At 52.2% G+C, this 19,820-nt stretch overlaps 3 protein-coding genes across 9 annotated transcripts in view; 2 read left to right on the top strand and 1 right to left on the bottom strand.

Annotated features, from left to right (window-relative positions):
- Positions 1–19,820, bottom strand: part of LOC137463838 (zinc finger protein 420-like) — a 426,927-nt gene that overhangs the window by 1,766 nt on the left and 405,341 nt on the right. The window contains exon 1 of one of the 7 annotated variants that reach the window (XM_068175231.1): positions 59–502. The exons of the other annotated variants lie outside the window; for them this stretch is intronic. The gene's annotated coding sequence lies outside the window, so the exon portion shown is untranslated. Of the gene's footprint in view, positions 1–58; positions 503–19,820 lie in introns of those variants that run through there. 7 annotated transcript variants of the gene reach the window in all.
- Positions 7,162–8,202, top strand: LOC137463817 (zinc finger protein 551-like). The gene has a single exon (XM_068175207.1). The coding sequence runs from the start codon at positions 7,162–7,164 to the stop codon at positions 8,200–8,202; it is 1,041 nt and encodes a 346-aa protein (XP_068031308.1).
- On the top strand, positions 15,381–16,448 carry LOC137463841 (olfactory receptor 14J1-like). The gene has a single exon (XM_068175234.1). It carries the CDS (start codon positions 15,381–15,383, stop codon positions 16,311–16,313), a length of 933 nt encoding a protein of 310 aa, XP_068031335.1. The 3' UTR covers positions 16,314–16,448.

The raw sequence follows: 19,820 nt of genomic DNA, 5'->3' as shown, positions 1-19,820 counted from the left end.
CAATATCAAGGCAATGATACAGAAACACTGGCTTAATCTGACAGAGTCAGGATTTAACCTGACACCCCGTTGGTCAGGGTGGTGGTAGCCGTCTGATGAAATGGTGGCTGCAGTCCTGTTGGAGTGATGAACGTGATTCTGTCAAAGCAGTGATCCTGTAGAAGGGTCTGGTCTTTCTCTGAAGGTGCAGTGGTGGTTACGGAGCTCTTGTCCTCTGGGAATCCAGTAGGCAAGGTGGTCCTGGTGTTGCAAGGGTGAGATTATATCCAGGTAGGAATGCTTGGTTCCTCCCCCTGGGCGGAGCATCCCACAATGGGATGATGTAATTTTATCAGTCCTGCAGTGGCACTCAATGGCCCATTAACAGAAGATAGCCCCTGGAGGGCGTTATCAGGGCTGAGCCATGGAAGAGATAAAGAACACTGCCCCACCTGTTTATCACAGTTTATGAAGATGGTGACTGAAAACATACTTTGGGTTACATCTTACATTGCACCCTGAAACAGTGAAGCAATCCCTGCTCGGGGTGGGGGGTGAACACCACCCCCCTTTCCCAAACTGGCTCAGGTGTAAAACCCCCACCCTGGGAAGGCCACGCACACAGGGGATAATGTCACACTTGCCCCACCTCAGGGGAGGTCTCTGTCCCGGTCCCTCCCTTGCTCTCCCCCCTTTTCTCTTTCTTCCATCTCTCTCTCTACCTCACATTTACTGTTCAATAAAATCCACTTGGGATTTGGTCTCGTTAACACCTTAATTGGGGCAGAGGCATCTCTCTAACAATTTTATTAACCAGATTGAGACATTATTTTGGCGCAGTGAGTTCAGGGCACTGATGTCTGACCCCAAGTGCCTTTGACAACAGCATGGTTCCCTCCTCTCAGGAGGTTCTGGCTCTTTCTGGAGGAACTCTTGGAAACTTCAATGCAGCTTCTTCAGTGTGACTTTTGGGAGAATTTATGAGGAAAATGGTTTTTGTGGGTGGCCAGTGTAAAGAAAATATTTTGTTGTCCTTCCTAGAAAAGTTTGTTAAAATCACTGGAGGAAAGGGACCAAATGATATCAGCGAGACTGACAAGGATCATTCACCACAAGGTGAGGAACACAAGGCTGCCAAAAGTCCTAGTGATTTATTAAAGAAATATGGATATTGATCTAGTACCGATATCCAACTGTGACGGGCAAAAACTATCTAACAGTTTAAAGTTAGAAAGTGTATGTTTATTACGATGCCGGGCAGCGTGCGGGATAGCTCCCAAATACACACTGCCCCTTTCAAATGATTACAGAGTCCTTTTATCCATACAAGTATTGAATACCCAAAATTCAAATACATATTCATAAATTTGGTACATCCCATTCCTTACTTCGTATGCTAATCATTTCAAAAGCTATTAAGCATGTGTAGTTTGTTCCTCGAAATGGGTCAGTGGTCCCTTTCATGTGGAGGGGTCCCAAAATGAGGAAGTAAATGAAGTCTTCCTCATTCTGGCCTTTCTACCTTTTCAATGCAAATATGACAAATGAACCTTGGTAGAGCTCCCATTCCCTGTCTTCAATTGGTTTCACAACAGAGGAGGCCCACAACTGTCTTATGTTCCTAAAAGCTATTTGTCAGTTTCTATATTCTTCATTATAAACCCAGCTAACTAAACATCGTGTTGACAAGCAATCAATTATTAGTTAACTAGTAACTCTTAACTTCATCAAGGCCTACTCATTTGTTTTAATTAACTCTAGTAAGGCTTATCTCTAACTAAAATCTTAGCTCCTCTAAAATCTCTAAATCCCTTAAAGTTTATGTTTTACTAGAAGAAGCCCAGCTCAAGTAGTTAAATTCCCAAATAACTCCCAAATTCACAGGCTTGTGAGCTTTGCCAAATGTGAGAATCATTTTTTCTTCATCCCTGTCACCTTTGTGACAGCTACACAGAGCTTTCCCCTCCTTTTAATAATCTGTATTGGGCCAAATTTTCACTTTTATCAAAACCTGCCAGCAGCAGAGCTGAAGCTGTGCAGGAAACCATGAAATTTGGAATTGCCACATTATTGCTACTATTGTCAGTTTATTCATGTTTGGGATTTGTTTGCCTTTCCATCACAAGTGACATGTGGGAAGAGCAAATATTCCTCAAGGCATTTTATGTAGGGTGAAGTTTGATTTCTGCCGAGTTTGTTTTGTCCAGTGCCCAGGGGATGCTTGAGGTGTCTCTGTGCCTCTTGTTCTGGCAGATGCTTGGGAGGAGCTTGGGGGGTTGTCCCTGTCCCTGTCACCCCAGGCCATTCCCCAAGGCGTGTCCCTGTCCCTCTCACCCCAGGCCATTCCCCAGGGGGTCTCCATCTCTCCATCATTCTCACCCCAGGGAATGCCTGGGAGAGTCTCCCTACCTCTCACCCCTGTGCCAGGGGAGTGCTCAAGGGAGTCTCTCTCCCTCTCAGACCAGGGGGTGCTCAGGAGTTGAAACAGGGTATTTTACAGGGTAAATTTAACAGGGTAGAAATCCATGTGTATTTAGGTGAAATGTGCTGCCAGCCTAGGTAAAATACGCTGTTTAGTCTGCTAGCTCTGCTGCTGAAACGTGGATGAAAAATCGATCCCCACAAATCCCGTACGGAGCTGTAGAGACTGTGTGCTTATTGCCGCGCTGGACGCATCTGGGGATCGTTCCCCTTCAAAGGACATGCACGCCCCTATGTAAGAGACGGTCCCAAGTTCCCCTCATTTTTGCCTCACGTTTGCCACAATGGCAGAGACTGAGATCCTGGAGACCCCGATCAGAGTTCTGGCTTGGAGAGGTGGATGATTATTTTTGCAGGTGTATTTGCTGTGCCACCACGGACCACCGCTTTGAGCAGGGCCTGGCAAGGAGCGGCTTGTTGTACGTGCTTACACCTGCTTCACAATACCCGCTCAACCCATGAATTTTCCCACCTCTTGGCCAAATGAACTTTCTGGGGTAACTCTGGTGATCTCCCACAGAAGACCCCTCATCTGCCTCATGACCACTGTGATGGATGGAGATTGAAGCCCCTCCCAAAGACTGAGACTCAGACCCCTACCACAGGGAGGAGGGCTGGCCTGATCAATGCGAGATGTTTGCCCAGGTGTGGTCGATGGACCAAGAAGACAATGGCTCTTGCTCACTGCTGATAACATGACCTGTTCCCCTTTGGTGGCTTCAATGGACATTCATTGTCTTTTGCCTGTCCCCCCCTTCCACAGAGGACTATAAATGACCCCTGAGATAATCAAGATTTTGAGATTCTCCCTGATGTGACACGGCTCCTTGGGAGGCACGGCAGGAGCAGCACCCTGGGAGCCTTGGGAATGCCCCTCTGGGATCCACGGCAACACTCCCAGGGGCTGAAATTCCAGTTCCCAGCCAGGAAAAGATGTTCCTGCCCTTGAAGGCAAAGCTCTTAACAAGGAGCCAGAAGCCAAGTAGAGCAAGATCCTACAGTGACATTTCACTGCCAGCCTTCATAACTTCACCCATAGTTGTTGTAGCTCATGGATTAGGAATGAAATCAGGGCAGGGCCTTTGGTGGGAGCTGCCCTGGATCAAGGGAGACACTGAGAGAGACACAGAGCAGGCAAAGAGAGGCAGGAGAGAAAAGAGGACACAAACACTGAGAAGGTGGCACTCTGAAAACAGAACTGCAACTGACTGAAAAGGAATGGGATGGAAAGAAATAATTTTGTGACTTGTATTTCCAATCAAAATACAATTTCCTCCCTTTCTCACAAACCTCCTCCCGCTGTCATTCAGCAGGGCTGTCAGAACGTTCTTCATTCTGAATGGATGTTCCACGCAGCAGTCACAAAGAAACAGGGAATAGGGACTTTCCTGCTCGTGGGGAGTTTGACATCCTCAGCTGAGGAGAGTAGAAGGTACCAGAAGGAAAGGACAGCTGGGCTTCACCCTTCCTCAGGAAAGAGGCAGGGGAAAAATCTCTTGGCATGTCTGCAGCTGCTCCCACAGGGATGTGAAGGCTGATCCCAGAGCCCAAAGGGTCACATTCAGGGCTGCCCTCAGGGAATGCTCGGCTGGTATTGAGGGGCAGCGTGGGAGCACCTGGATCTTGGAGAACCCACCTGCCCCCCATGTTTGGAGGTGCCTGAGGAGGGCTGGGACGATTCCAGGGACATCCTGCAGTGACATCCTGCCTGTTCCACTCTGAGTGCGCTCAGTCCCAAACCTGACCCTGATCCTGCTCTCAATCTCACTCCACATTTAGACACACTCACAGTTCTGTATTTAATCTCATCCCAGAGGCAGAATTATCTAGCCTCAGACCCAATCCCAACCCCAGCCCTAAAGCCAATCCCATGACTAGCCTTAACCCCAATCCCAGCTCTAATCCAAATCTCAGTCCCAACTCCAAACCCAGCCCCAATTCCACCCTCTTCCTAAATCCTCATCCCAAATCAAATCCCAGGTTCAGCCTTTCTGGGCGTTTGGGGATGTCTCTGTCCCTCTGACCCTGATGACATTTGGGCGGGGTCACACCAGGGCTGAGAGGGGCAGAGATCCCCCCACCTCCCCAGGGATGAGAAGGTTGGAGAGCCCTTCCCACCCCAAGCACCCTCAGTGGTGAGAGGGACACAGAGCCCCTGGTCCCCAGCCCTGCACAAGCATTCCCTGAGGCCAGAGGGATGGAGACCCCACGAGCATCCCCCAGGGCAAGGGGACAAAGACCCCCGAGCACTCCCAGGGCTGAGAGGGACAGAGACTGCCCCAAACAACTCCTGGCACAGGGTGAGAGGGAGGGAGACCCCCCAGACATTCCATGGGGTGAGAACAATGGAGACCCCCTCGAGAATGGCCTGGGGTGACAGGGACAGGGACACCCCATGGGGAATGGTCTGAGGTGAGAGAGGGACACCCTCTGGGGAATGGCTTTGGATGACAGGGACAGACCCTGGGGAATGGCCTGGGGTAAAAGGGACAGGGACAACCCCCCCAAGCCCCTCCCAAGCATCCTCCAGGGCGAGAGGCACAGACTGCCCTGGAGCATCCCTTCGGCACCAGACAAAATAATCTCAGCAGAAATCAAACTTAACTCTGCATAAAATACTTTGATGAATATTTGATATTCCCACAAGTCACTTGTGATGGAAATGCAAACAAATCCCAAACATGAACAAACCGACAATAGAAGCAATTCTGTGGCAATTCCAAATTTCATTGGTTCCTGCACAGCTCCAGCTCAGCTACTGGCAGGTTCCAATAAAAGAAAAGTGGAAATTCGGCCCAATACAGATTAATAAAGGGAAGGGAAAGCTCAGTCTACCTGTCACAATGGTGACAGGGATGAAGAGAAAAATGATTCTCACATTTGGCTGTTGTAGATGCAGGTGAACCCAATAGGAAGAATGAAGATGTCTAACTCCAGTTCAGAAGGCTGAATGATTTCTTTATTATAATTATGCTATAATGCATTAATATACTATATAAAAGAGGATACTAAAAGTACATGCTACTTTCTCTAACTATCATATCTAACTAACTCATTTGGCAAAGCCCCCAAGCCTGTGAATTTGGGACTTATTGGGGAATTTAGCTATTTGAGCTGGGCTTCTTGTACGACTTCGTGCAGCCTTGTGTTCCTCACCTTGGGGTGAATGATCCTTGTCAGTCTTGCTGCTATCATTTGCTCCCTTTCCTCCAGTGATTTTAACAAACTTTTCTAGGAAGGACAACAAAATATTTTCTTTACACTGGCCACCCACGACAGCCATTTTCCTCATAAGTTCTCCCAAAAGTCACACTGAAGAAGCTGCATTGAAGTTTCCAAGAGTTCCTCCAGAAAGAACCATAACCGCCTGAGAGGAGGAAACCATGCTGTTGTCAAAGGCACTTGGGGTCAGACATCAGTGCCCTGAACTCACTGCACCAAAATAATGTCTCAGTCTGGTTAAAAAATTGTTAGAGAGGTGCCTCTGCCCCAATTAAGGTGCTAACGAGACCAAATCCCAAGTGGATTTTATTGAACAGTAAATGTGAGGTAGAGGGAGAGATGGAAGAAAGAGAAAAGGGGGGAGAGCCAGGGAGTGACCGGGACAGAGACCTCCCCTGAGGTGGGGCAAGTGTGACATTGTCCCCTGTGTGCGTGGCCTTCCCAGGGTGGGGGTTTTACACCTGAGCCAGTTTGGAAAGGGGGGTGGTGTTCACTCCCCACCCCGAGCGGGGATTGCCTCACTGTTTCAGGGTGCAATGTAAGATGTAACCCAAAGTATGTTTTCAGTCGCCATCTTCATAAACTGTGATAAACAGGTGGGGCAGTGTTCTTTATCTCTTCCATGACTCAGCCCTGATAACGCCCTCCAGGGGCTATCTTCTGTTAATGGGCCATTGAGTGCCACTGCAGGACTGATAAAATTACATCATCCCATTGTGGGATGCTCCGCCCAGGGGGAGGAACCAAGCATTCCTACCTGGATATAATCTCACCCTTGCAACACCAGGACCACCTTGCCTACTGGATTCCCAGGGGACAAGAGCTCCGTAACCACCACTGGACCTTCAGAGAAAGACCAGACCCTTCTACAGGATCACTGCTTTGACAGAATCACGTTCATCACTCCAACAGGACTGCAGCCACCATTTCATCAGACTGCTACCACCACCCTGACCAACGGGGTGTCAGGTTAAATCCTGACTCTGTCAGATTAAGCCAGTGTTTCTGTATCATTGCCTTGATATTGATATTTTTTTTATTAAATTGTAATTCTGGCTTAGACTCTCCTCCTGGTTTGCCTTCAAACCAGTACAAGGCTCAATGTGCTCATCCCTTGTTTTCCTCCCAAAACAGAATTTTCCTTCTCCAAACCATTGCGAAATGGAGGAGAAGGCTGCGAGGAAGGGGAAGGAGCCCCTGGAAACCCAGGCAGGTGAGGAGGAAATCACTGCCCCTTTCATCCTCTCTCCTGCTCCATCTCTCAGCCCAGCACGGCCCCCAACTACAGGACAACCTCGCTGCCAACGCAGTCCTGCCGGGGATGCACTGGGGGGATATCCTTCCCCCTCCCTAGGGCACAGAGGCAAATCCCAACCTCTCCTTGTCCTTCCTCCCCCAGACAAGGAGCTGAAGATGGAGACCAGGAAGGACAAATCCCCATGGCAGAACCTCGTGTCAGAGGCTGCTTTGAGCGGCTCCATGGCGCAGGAATCCAACGGGGAGGAAAAGCCCTGGAGATCCCGCAGGAGGAGGAGCTGGAAACCCAGCTCAGGGTGCTCTGAGGAGGAAAGACCCACCCTGTGCCAGGAAGGTGGGCAGAGCTCCTGCCAGAGCTCGGAGCCTGTGGGCCATCAGCAGCTTCATGATGGGGAGAAGCCCTACAAGTGCTTGGAGTGTGGGAAGAGCTTCAGGAAGAGCAACAACCTGATCTGCCACCAGATGATCCACACCGGGGAATGGCCCTATGAGTGTGGGGAGTGTGGGAAGGGCTTCAGCTACAGATCCAACCTCATCATCCACCAACGCATCCACACTGGGGAGAGGCCCTACGATTTTGGGGAATGTGGGAAGAGTTTCAGCCAAAGGTCCCACTTGATCCGCCACCAGAGGATCCACACTGGGGAGAGGCCTTACGAGTGTGGGGAATGTGGGAAGAGCTTTAGCCGAAGGTCCCACTTGATCAGCCACCAGAGGATCCACACTGGAGAAAGGCCATACAAATGTGGGGAATGTGGGAAGAGCTTCAGCCAGAGGTCCCACTTGATCAGCCACCAGAGGATCCACACTGGAGAAAGGCCATACAAATGTGGGGAATGTGGGAAGGGCTTCAGCCAGAAGTCCCAACTGATCATCCACCAAATGATCCACACTGGGGAGAGGCCCTACGAATGTCCCAACTGTCAGAAGAGCTTTCAGACCAGATCCATTCTTCTCAAGCACCAGCGGATTCACACCGGGGAGAGGCCCTTCCGCTGCCTCCACTGCAGGAAGGGCTTCAAGCAAAACTCCCACCTCATCAGGCACCAGCACATCCACACCAGGGAGAGGCCCTACACGTGTCCCCAGTGTGGGAAGAACTTCTCCAGGAGCTCTCACTTGACCAGACACCAACGGAGACACCAGCAAGGGAAGCCCTGCAAATGCCTTAGCTCCAGGAAGAGCTTTGTGCACTGCTCCAGCTCCATCCCCCATGGGAGAACGCATGTTGGGAAGAGCTCTGGTGATCCATGTTCCCTGTGATGCATGCTGGGAAGAGATCTTTTCCTGCCCCTGCCAATGACATGGTGTGGGATCAAAGAACATGAGGGTCTGGCCATGGCCCTGTCATTACATGCACTCCCACCTCAGGCCATTTCCAGGGGCAGGAAAGGGACTCTCTCAGTCCCCGAGGAGAAGGGTGTCCTTTCCAGACAAAAGGAAATACATGGCCAGGAAGAGCCAGTCAGTTGTGATGTAGTTTTTCCTGTAAATAGTTTTTCTTATCCCTTCTGTTATCAATATTGTTTCTGGTCCTGTTTGTTCCTTGTCTCGTTGCTGTTCCCAGTAAATTGTTCTCCTCCCAGCCCAGGATCTTTGCCTTTTGTGCTTTCCATGGGAGACGGGAGGGCAGCGAGGGGCAGTGCGGTTTTAGCAGGAGCAGGAAATTGGGGAATCCCATTCCTGAACCCCAGCCCTTGGAAACCGAGCATCCCAGCTGGTCCCAGCCCTGGTGGCCATGGCAACAGCCTTGGGAGCGGGTCCCTGGCTGGGGCTGTGGGAACCTCTTCACTCTGGTGCCCAGGGACAGGACTGGAGGGAACGGCTGCAGCTGAGACGGGGCAGGCTGAGGTTGGATCTCAGGAAAAGGTTTTTGCCCAGAGGCTGCTGGGGCACTGCCCAGGCTCCCCAGGGAAGGGTCACAGCTCCAGGGCTCTCTGAGCTCCAGCAGTGTTTGGACACCGCTGCCAGGCCCAGGCTGGCATTGTTGGGGTGTCATGTGCAGGGCCAGCAGTTGGACTCGAGGATCCTGATGAGTCCCTCCCAGCTCAGCCAGTTCTGTGGTTCTGGGATCCCATGGCCCTGGGGATGGGACTGCCAATGGTTGCCATGGCAACGGGCTCTGGCTCCAGGCCTGAGCTGGTGTCCATGGCAACCACCCCTGGCATGGGGTCTCCATGGAGCTGCCCAGGGACAGACCATAGCAACAGGGGCTGGTGATGGTTGCCATGGAAACAGAGTATAGCAACAGGGGCTGGTGATGGTTGCCATGGAAACTGACCATAGCAACAGGGGTTCCTGGTGATGGTTGCCATGGAAACTGACCACAGCAACAGGGGTTCCTGGTGATGGTTGCCTGCTAAGGATCAGATTTGTCACAGGCACTCAGAGGGTTTCCATGGGGACTTTCCAAGAGTCTCCAGGCTGCTCAAGAGCTGGAATGTCCCAGGCAGAGACAGGGGCTCCATGGAAACCTCCCAGGGGTTTCTGGGGATGGTAAAGATCCAGATGGTCACAGGTAGTCACAGCCATCCCATGGTGACATCCCAGGGGTCATTTGGCTGCAAAGGCACCGATCTGTTACAGGCACTCAGGGGGCCTCCACGGTGACATCCCAGGAGTCCCCAGGCTGCCAAAGAGCCGGGATGTCACGGGCACTCACAGGGGTTCCTGTCATTGGCAGAGTGGGAGCTTCAGGCAAAAGCTTTATTTCCTTACTGGAGAAACTCCTGCTGAGTCATGAGGTGGAGAAATGACACACAACAGCCACCATGGATCCTGAAACCCCTGCAGGACCCCCAGACTTCTAGAATTCCTTCTAAGAAAGGAGACTGGGAGCAGCTGGATCCAATCCCACCTCCAAACTTTATCAAAGGTGTAAAAGATTGGACAGGTGGAATTGAACCTTAATGCAGTTTATCCCACAGGATTAACGATGGAATGCTAGATATATTTATATAAATAGAGCTCTGATTGTTTCTGATCATGATTAGAAGAAAGATCCTTATCAGACTTATCTACTCCACAGTATAGAAGCTATAACAATTATTAGAATGTAGTGCTCTGGGAACCAATTTTAACGTCACCAGGGCCTTGCTGGAGTGGTTTGAGCCCATTGCAGGCAGAGCCTCCTGCTCCAGCAGGAACTGCCTTTCCTGTGCCAGGAGCAGGGCAGGTCCCGCTGCAGGAAAAGCCCCAGGCCAGCCTCAGCACAGGGAATGCCGCGGGCACAAGGGCAGAGTTCCATGCTGGGAGCTGTGCCAGGGAGAGCCTGAGGCACCAAAGGCACCTTGGCAGCAGCAGCTGCTTGCAGGGCATGGCCAGAAGCCTCCCTTGGCAAGCTGGCCTGGTGGCCAGCACTGCAGAGCTGCTGCCTCAGGGCTCATTTCTGGCTGGGCTCTGGAAAGCCACTTCTGCTCCAGGAGCCTGATGGGGAAGCCATTGGCCCCAGCACCTTGGGGACAGGACATTAATGACAAAACTCTTCATGCCAGCAGAGACAAGGCAGGGGCAGAGGAAAGGGGAGAGCCAGGCCCAGGGGACGGGGCTGGATTGTGGCAGCAGCTCTCTGGCCACAGAGAGAAACAGACAACTTTCCCAGACATGGTTCTGGGAAAGGCTGTGAGAAGATCAGAGAAAAGAATGAGAAACAATTCTTCTCTTAACTTGCTGCACCTGGTGTTGTGAACATGTGGAATGTGTTATGGAGATTTGTTTACCAAAGGGTGGTTTCTTAATTAGCCAATGGTGATGGTGTTTTAATTAAAGGACCAATTAGGTCCACTTGTAGCGAACTAGGGTATAAAAGGTAGGGGTTTCTTACTAAAAGAAAATAATCAGCCTTCTGTGAATGCATGGAGTCTGTGTCAATTATTACCCAGCCAGGAACCCCTTGCACAAGCACTGGAATGGTGATGGCTGTGAGGTCACAGCCCCTGCAGCAGCCTGGCTGCCCTCAGCAGACATTCTGGCCAGAAGCATTGTGAGGGCACCCAGCACATCAGAGAACCCACACAACAGGAATTCTGTCCTTGGGGATGAGAGGGTTTCACTGGGTCAGGTTGCACAAGGCTCCTGCTTTTGGAGCATTCCTGGGATGGGAAATTCACTTCTCTGGAAAAACAGCTGCAGTTTTTTGCCATTCTCATTGTAAAATATTTTCTCCTTGTAACAAGTTTAACCCACTCTGGTTCAGTTTAAAGATGTGAGAAATGCTGCTGACTTTTAAAAATTTAGAAGGTTTATTAAAAGCTTATCAAAATACAACAGAAGACTGAATAAGGATGTGAAAAATGAGGTTCAGTCTCCTGGTAAAATTTAGAAGTTTAATAAATGACAATAGGAGACAAAGGTAATAAAGCAAAGATTTATGGCCAGGTGTTTGACATTCTGCCAAGAGCACCCCTGCTATTTCAGAGACGCCCTTTACATACCCTTTCTATTGCATCAGCCTACTGCATATCCATAAACAATGATGCATATTTAAACTTCTCCCCAAACTAGTTTACATGTTCCAAGAACTATTTAGCACGTCTCCTCCTTGGGTCTGCCTTTTTAGAGCACGCACATTTCCTGGCTGTGGTTTTAGTCTGTTCTTGTATCACCTCCAGTTTGGGCTTTGGTCCATATTTTCTACAGACAGTGGGTGCTGATAACTGGCATGTCAGCAGCAGAGGTCTCCATCATATGTTCACTGGATGCTATCCCAGACAAGCAGGCAGTTCCATTACCACAAGCATGACTGTATCAGCTATTTCACTACTGAGTTTAGTTAATAGCAGAAATAAAAACTATATATTTATAGCAAAGTTATTTTAACATTATACATATAGCATCCATTTCAATATTTGCAAAAAGCCAGTATTATAATATATATTTATACATATTATATATGACCCTCTTTGCCAGAGTGCAGCCAGTTCTCTGAGCAAAGCAGGTCCCAAGTGAGTGAGGAGAGACAGGATGGGCTTGGGGAATGTGGAGCAAGGTTGTCCACACTGGGTGAGACCTCAAGGCACAGCTTCTCTGAGCAGGCCAGACCTCCTCAGGAGAGTCCCTGGGTCAGTATCCATCACAAAATGCTGCAATCACCTCTTCCCTAAAGAGAAGAGTAATAAAATGCACTCTGTAAAATAGAAATGCATATTTCTTAGAAGGCCTTTAAAATAATTCCCCATAAATGCAGCAGGAAACCTTCCTAACCAGACCAGAGGGAAATCAAGGCAGACCCTTGGTTGGTTAGGACTTGTTTGACCCTAATGAGCCCTGTGGTGCATTTGGAGGTGAGCCCTGGAACCTCAGGGCCTGAGAGGAGATTGCACAAACCCTTCCAGGAGTCAAAGTCAGAGTAAAAACCTAAAGTTTCTTGAGCCATTAATGGGTGCCACTGAGGTCCATCCCCAACACAGGCTCCTCATGGACTCCTTGGAGGAGAGCACTGGAGGACAGGATGGCACAAAAACCTCTCAGAGGCTCAGAGTGAAAAGGACAATACAAAGTACCTTAAACTCCTTGAGTATCTCAAAGCATTAATGAGCCCCACTGAGTGTCAGCACAAAGCTCTCAAGGGACTCGTTAAAGCAGATAATTGGGGCCATGATTGCACAAAGCTCTCAGAGACTCCAAGGCAAAAGCCAAAGCCAAAGTGCTTTGAAAAACCTGCAGTCCCTGGGAGCATGAAGGAGCCCCCAGGGCCATTCCTGAGCAAGGCTCCCCAGGGACTCCTTCCAGCAGATCCTTGAGGCCACTGGGATGTGGGCTAGGGGGGGATGCAGAGGGCAGGACAAGGGGCTGACAGTGCCCAGCCTGGCTGGGGCTGTGCCAGGAGGCCCCAGTGCCTCAGGACAAGGTGTCTCCTGACAGCCCTTGGTGGCACAGACCCTGCTGTGCCCCAGGGCACCAGGACTTGGCTTCTCTTTGTCCCCACCTGTCATCAGTTCCTCCAGTTCTCTGCTCTGCCTGGGGCCTGGGGACACTTTCTCAGTCGTGTCCCTCAGTGGGACCCATTAAAAGTCAAAGAAACTTTGGAGCTGGATTCTGACTTGGAGTTCTGGAGAGATTTCTGCAGCTCCCTCTCAGGGCCTGATGTTCAGGGCCTGAGCACAAAGCCCCAGAGGGTCATTAAAGTCCTTGTGCTGTGTCTGTGCTGCTGAGCTGGGCCGGGCTCCTGGCACAGAGGGTGATCCTGGTAACCAAGGAGAGCTTCAAAAGCACATTTTTCTGGATGAGCAGCTCTTCTCCCAGCCCAGCAGGGCTGGGGCACTGCCTGCAGCCAGCCCGGGCACAGCACAGAGGCACAGAGAGCTTCCATCAGTCAGGGCTGGGAAGGTGCTGAGAAGTGCCTGGGGCAGAATCCCTGGCAGCCCTTGGCACAGGAACCTCTGGCTGCAGGACAATGCAGCTGCAGCTCCTGGAGTGATCTCCTACAGCTGGAACATCCCAATGCCCACAGACCCTGTGAGTACATTCTCTGATCATCTCTTGTGCAGAGCAGCCAGGGGTGCCCAGGGCTGTCCTGCAGAGCAGGGTCCTGCAGCCCAGGGCTTGGTTTTTGAATGTGAGCAGTGATAACAAAAACTGGGGCAAAGTAGTCCTTGGACCTACTCCAATGGGTTGAGCCAGGGGTGTGTAACTAGGACAACTGATTCTCCTTTTGGATGTTCCTGTTAAATATCCTAATTAATCAACCTTATTGAATTGTTGAAATCAGGAGCCGGGTGTGCCCCATTCCCACTGGGACACCTGGAAGCTTCCAATAAAGGTCTGGTTTTTACTTTACTGGTCTAACACTGTTACAAGGGATTGTTTTTCTCTTTTGATTATAGACCACTGGGGGATGAGAGAAGCAGAGCAGGAATTGTAATCCCAGAATGACAGAACATTCTGGGTTGAAAGGGACACACAGGATCATCAAAGGAATGTGTGAACATTTACAGAGACTCCAGAACTGTGACTTTGGGTGGTCAGTCTCTCTGCTGGCAGCCTCCCAAAGGGCCTCCAGCCACTCCTCAGCCCTGGACAGCAGCAGCATCACCTTTGCAGGACCCAGCAGGGCTCTCCTGAGCTGCCCTCGCCCAGCTGCACACAGACCCTGCCCCAGCCAGGGCCCTGCACACAGGCAGGTTTCTGTAGGGCCGGGCCGAGGGCACACAGGGTGGGATGGGCTCTGTGAGCGCTGGCAGGGACAAGGCACCTCTCAGGAGGGAATGTCCAGGCCCAGGGAGATGCTCAGGGAAGCAGAGGGGGCTGAACAGAGCAGTGCTGGGGCAGGAGGGCACTGTTGGTGTGTGGGAGGTGCCGGGCACAGCTGGGCACGGGAACACTGTCCTGAGTGCCCGGCTGTCTCTGCCCTGCCCTCTCAGGCGCAGCACCACAACATCTTCTCCTGTTTCTGCACTCCCCTGATATTGTCAGTGTTTTCTGGTGCTCTCGGGGAGGCTTTGGCCTTTGCAGCAGCTGAGTCAGGCACTGCCCTTGGCATTCCTGCCAGGCAGGGCTGTCCATGGGAATGGGGTGTCCAAGCTTCCCTGGGACCTGTGGGGCTGTGGGCAAAGCAGTCCATGGGAAAGGGCAATGAGCTGAGCCCCTCCCTGAGATCCCATCATGGACACAGCCGGGGATCTCCTTGCTGTGCCCTTCCCAGCTCTGAGCTGCCCTCCTGGGTGCAGAGCTGTGCCAGAGCCTCTGGGAGTTCCCTGAATGTCCCACGGGGAAGTGCAGAGCTGCCACAGCTGAGGAAATGCTGCTGGGTTGGCCAAGGGAGCCGTGAGTGTCCTTGGCACAAGGGGGTGCTGAGAGCTTGCCCAGAGACCTTTGGAGAGGGTGAGACATTCAGGGATCCCTCTGCTCTGGACAGGGTCTGGTTTATCCCAGGGTGACCCGGGAGTGTGATTGTGCTGTGATTGCAGCCAAAGGGCAGTTGGGAACAAGCCCATCCAGCCCCTCACCTGCCCCCATCCACAGGGAATCCTGTGGCAAACTCTGAGTGCAGCAGGAATGCTGGGGATATCTGACCTCAGAGAGCCAGGAACGATGTGTGGGTAGGAAAAACATTCCCTACATCTCCTCACTGCTATCCATGTCTTCTAGACCACAGAATGCAGATAGTACTAAGCCTTTCTGCAGTAGGAGTGATTCTCCTGACAAATGCTGAATATCAGGCCTTGTCCCTCTGCCACATGGCCACAAACTCAGGTCAGCGGGGCAGGGATGGCTCCTTGAGAGCCCCCACGCACAGCCCTGGCTGCTCCGAGTATATTCAGCCAGCACAAACGGAGATCAGGCAGGGACCTAGGTGAAGGTTTTCCCAGATCAGGAAGAAGGGTGGGTGAGTTTAAGCAAAACAGGCTACAGGGAATGGCCCAGGTTTGGCTCCAAGCAGCCTCTCCTGACTCATCACTGTCCTTTCTCCATGAACAGGTCCCCATGTGCAGCCACAGCCAATGTCCAACAGCAGCTCCATCAGCCACTTCCTCCTGCTGGCACTGGCAGACACGCGGCAGCTGCAGCTCCTGCATTTCTGCCTCTTCCTGGGCATCTCCCTGGCTGCCCTCCTGGGCAACGGCCTCATCATCAGCGCCGTAGCCTGCGGCCACCACCTGCACACGCCCATGTTCTTCTTCCTGCTCAACCTGGCCCTCAGCGACCTGGGCTTCATCTGCACCACTGTCCCCAAAGCCATGCACAATTCCCTCTGGGACACCAGCACCATCTCCTACACAGGATGTGCTGCTCAGCTCTTTTTCTTTCTCTTCTTCATCTCAGCAGAGTATTCCCTCCTGACCATCATGGGCTATGACCGCTACGTGTCCATCTGCAAACCCCTGCACTACGGGACCCTCCTGGGCAGCAGAGCTTGTGCCCACATGGCAGCAGCTGCCTGGGCCAGTGGCTTTCTCAATGCACTGCTGCACACGGCCAATACATTTTCCCTGCCCCTGTGCCATGGCAATGCCCTGGGCCAGTTCTTCTGTGAAATCCCACAGATCCTCAAGCTCTCCTGCTCCAAATCCCACCTCAGGGAACTTGGGCTCATTGCAGTTAGTGCCTGTTTGGTATTTGGTTGTTTTGTGTTCATGGTTTTCTCCTATGTGCAGATCTTCAGGGCCGTGCTGAGGATCCCCTCTGAGCAGGGACGGCACAAAGCCTTTTCCACCTGCCTCCCTCACCTGGACGTGGTCTCCTTGTTCCTCAGCACTATTATGTTTGCTCACTTGAAGCCCCCCTCCATCTCCTCCCCATCCCTGGATCTGGCCCTGTCAGTTCTGTACTCAGTGGTGCCTCCAGCCCTGAACCCCCTCATCTACAGCCTGAGGAACCAGGAGCTCAAGGCTGCAGTGCGGACACTGATGACTGGATGCTTTCAGGAACATTAAACTGCTGGCCAGTTTCTGCAAATCACTTGTAATAAAAGTCATCTTTGATACTTCTTGTTGGTTTCATTTTGGAGGTTCTTTTTCTTTGTTTTACTTTTTTAATATCATCCACAAATAAATGTCATTGTTTGTGCCACTGCTGTCCATCAGTCCCTGCAGGTCCCTTTCTGCCTGGCTGCTGTCCAGCCCCTCTGTCTCCAGCCTGTAGCACTGCAGGGGTTGTTGTGGCCAAAGTGCAGGACCCGGCACTCGGCCTTGTTAAACCTCACCTTGTTGGATTTGGGCCCTGGATCCAGCCTGTCCAGGTCCCTGTGCAGAGCCCTCCAGCTGATCCGCACACCCAGGCAACTTCGTGTCACCACAGTTCCATGAGGCCCCAGAGTATCCCAATGATTCCATGAGTCCTCCATGATTCCATGAGGCCTCCCAGTGTCACAATGTCCCTTTGGTTCCATGGGACCCCTTGGTGTCACCAAGTCCCTTGGATCCTTGGGCCCCACAGTGTCACAATGGGCCTTGGTCCCCAAGGCCCTGCAGTTTCACAATGGATCCTTGGTCCCAAGGCCCTGCAGTGTCACAATGGATCCTTGGTTCCATGAGGTCTGGCAGTGCAGCAATGGATCCTTGGTCCCTCAAGGCCCTGCAGTGTCACAATGGCCCTTGGTCCCCCAAGGCCCTGCAGTGTCACAATGGATCTTAGTTCCATGAGGTCTGGCAGGGCAGCAATGCTCTCCTTTGTCCGACAGTGTCACAATGGCCTCTTGGTCCCAAGGGCCACCACGGTGTCAAACGTGTTTCCTTCATTCCACGAGTCCCTGAGGAGCAGCACTGGCCCCTTGGTTCCATGGGACCCTGCAGTGTCACAGTGGCCCCATCATGACACGAGGTCCTGCTCTGTCACAGAGCTCTGCATGGTTCCACAAGGCCCTGCAGGGTCACTGTGGCCTCTTGGTTCCATGAGGCCTCAGAGAGCCACAATGAATTCCTTGGTGCTGCCGTGTCACAATGGAGCCCTGGTGACACAAGATCCTGCAGTGTCACCAGGGACCCTTGGTTCCATGGGGCACCACAGTGTCACAATTGTTCCCTCAGTTCCCAGAGTCCTTGCAATGGAGCAATGGCCCCTTGATTCCATTGTCCCCAGGCTCTCCCAAGTGTCTTCTTGGTTCCACAGTGTCACAATGGCCCCTTGGTTCCACAAGGCCCCACAGTGTCACAGTGGCCTCTGTGGTTCCACCAGGACCCAGACTGTCACAATGCACTCCTTGCTTCCATTCAGCCCCACAGTGTCACAATGGCCCCTTGGCTCTGTGGTGCCATGTCACACACAGTGTCACCATGGTCCTCCTAGTGCCACCAGGCCCTGCAGTGTCACAATGGCCCTTTGCTTCCCCAGGGCCCTGCAGTGTCACAAGCATCAGAGAATCAACCAGGCTGGAAATGACGTGGGAGAGCATCAAGTCCAACCTGGGACCCAACACTGCCTTGTCACCCAGACTATGGCACTGAGAGCCACATCCAGTCTTTCCTGAAACACTTCCAGGAACGGTGACACAACCACCTCCCTGGGCAGCCCATTCCAATGCCCAATCACGCTTTATGTGAAGAATATTTCCTAATGTCCAGCCTAAAGTTCCCCTGGTGCGGCTGAAGGCTGTGTCCTCTTGTCCTGTCCCTGTTCCCTGGGAAAAGAGCCCGACCCCCAGCTGGCTGCACCCTCCTGTCAGGGAGTTGTAGAGAGTGATGAGGTCTCCCCTGAGCCTCCTCTTCTCCAGGATAAACAATCCCAGCTCCCTCAGCTGCTCCTCACAGGACTTGTGCTCCAGACCCCTCACCAGCCTTGTTGCCCTTCTCCGGACACGCTCCAGCCTCTCCATGTCCTTCCTAAATTGGGGGGCCCAGAACTGGACACAGCACTCGAGGTGCTGCCCAACCAGTGCTGAGCACAGAGGAAGAATCACTGCCCTGCTCCTGCTGACCACACCATTCCTGATCCATAGGAGTTCCAGGGACTGGATAAAGGAAATGGTGGGGAGGGGGTGGGGACAAAGTGTTATTGATTGTCAGACATTAAGGGTCTTCATTTTCATATCTGTTCAGACTGCATTAGAAGGTGCGGGGGGTCAATATCAATTGGGGATTGCTAATATCAATCTATAAACAGGAAAACAAAACTTAACAGGACAAAACAATTCCCTGCATTGTTTTCAAAATACTAAATATTCACTTTGAATACACTATTGAAATCTGTCTAATTAGCCACAGAAGAGTTGAAAACTTGAATTAATCCCAGGGGCTGTTCTTGTTCAGGCATTTTGAACAAGTGTTTATGAGCTTTTCACACTGAATTCCTGGACTGAAGAGGTCAAGAAAGAATAGGCCTCTGGAGGTGTAACATTCATCAGCAGCCTCCAAGTGGCTGAGGATCCATCCCCATCAGAGCAGCAATGACCAGCAATGGGCACAGCTTTGTGGCTGCCCCAGCTCTGGGATGGGCCCTGGGCCTGGAGCAGGAGCAGCTCTGGAGGGCCCCAAGGCCGGGCTCTTGTGCTGGCCTGGGCAGATGGGATGGCAGCAGGGGCTGCAGAGCTCTCAGCACCTCAGCCCGAGGGGAGCAGGGCACCCAGGGAGCCTCCTTTGGCCTTGGCCAAGCCCCTTCCCCCATGGCTGGGGCTGAGTCCTGGCTGAGCTGCAGCTGCTGCTGTGCCCTGGCCAGGGGCTGAGGCCGTGGGGCCAGTGGCCAGAGCAGCCTGGGCTGAGCAGAGCTGTGGGGCCAGAGCCGGCTGGGCTGTGCTGGGGAGAGGCCCTTGGTGCTGCACAGAGCTCAGGGCAGCTGGCAGAGCTTGCAGAGAGCTGGGCTGGGCTCAGAGAGCCTGGCACAGAAACCATCAGTGTCCATCCCAGCCTGGCTGAGCGTGCAGGGCAGGACTCAGCCCAGGCCTTGTGGGGCAGGGCCAGCGCCTGTGCAAGGCATGGAAAACAGGCAAGTGCCCGAGAGAGGAGGCTGCTCTGTGCCCTTGGGGGCATGGACACAGCAGGAACACTCAGGAGCCCAAAGAGCCTCCATGGCTGTGCTGGAGACCAAGGCTGGAGCAGGGAAATGCAGGGCTGCTGCGCCATGGGGAGGGCATTGAATTCCAGCACACACCTCAGCTCTCTGATGGTCCCGGCACCATGCTGGGCCCTGTTTCAGGCTGGAGCAGAGCAGATGTTGATGGCACAGGAGCCCTGCGGGGCTGGCAGGGACCTGCAGCTTGCAAGGTGCTCTGCTCTCCCTCAGCTCCTCTCTGAGAGATCCAATCCCAGCTCAGCACCTCAGGGCACAAGTGGCACTGCCTGGTCGTGGGCACACAGCTGGTGTCTGCCTGGAAAGGGGCACAGGTGTTAATACATGTACATTTCATATTATACAAGCACATTTTTATTATCTGCATCACTTCAGTACTTTTAAGAAACAGCAATTTTCTGAAGTACTGATGACAGAAGAAGAAATACTGATCTTCCCAT

This window comes from Anomalospiza imberbis, chromosome 30 (genome assembly GCF_031753505.1).
Source record: "Anomalospiza imberbis isolate Cuckoo-Finch-1a 21T00152 chromosome 30, ASM3175350v1, whole genome shotgun sequence".
Classification (NCBI taxonomy): Eukaryota; Metazoa; Chordata; class Aves; order Passeriformes; family Viduidae; genus Anomalospiza; species Anomalospiza imberbis.
The sequence above is the reverse complement of the archived record's forward strand: the minus strand, read 5'-3'. Positions and strand labels throughout refer to the sequence as shown.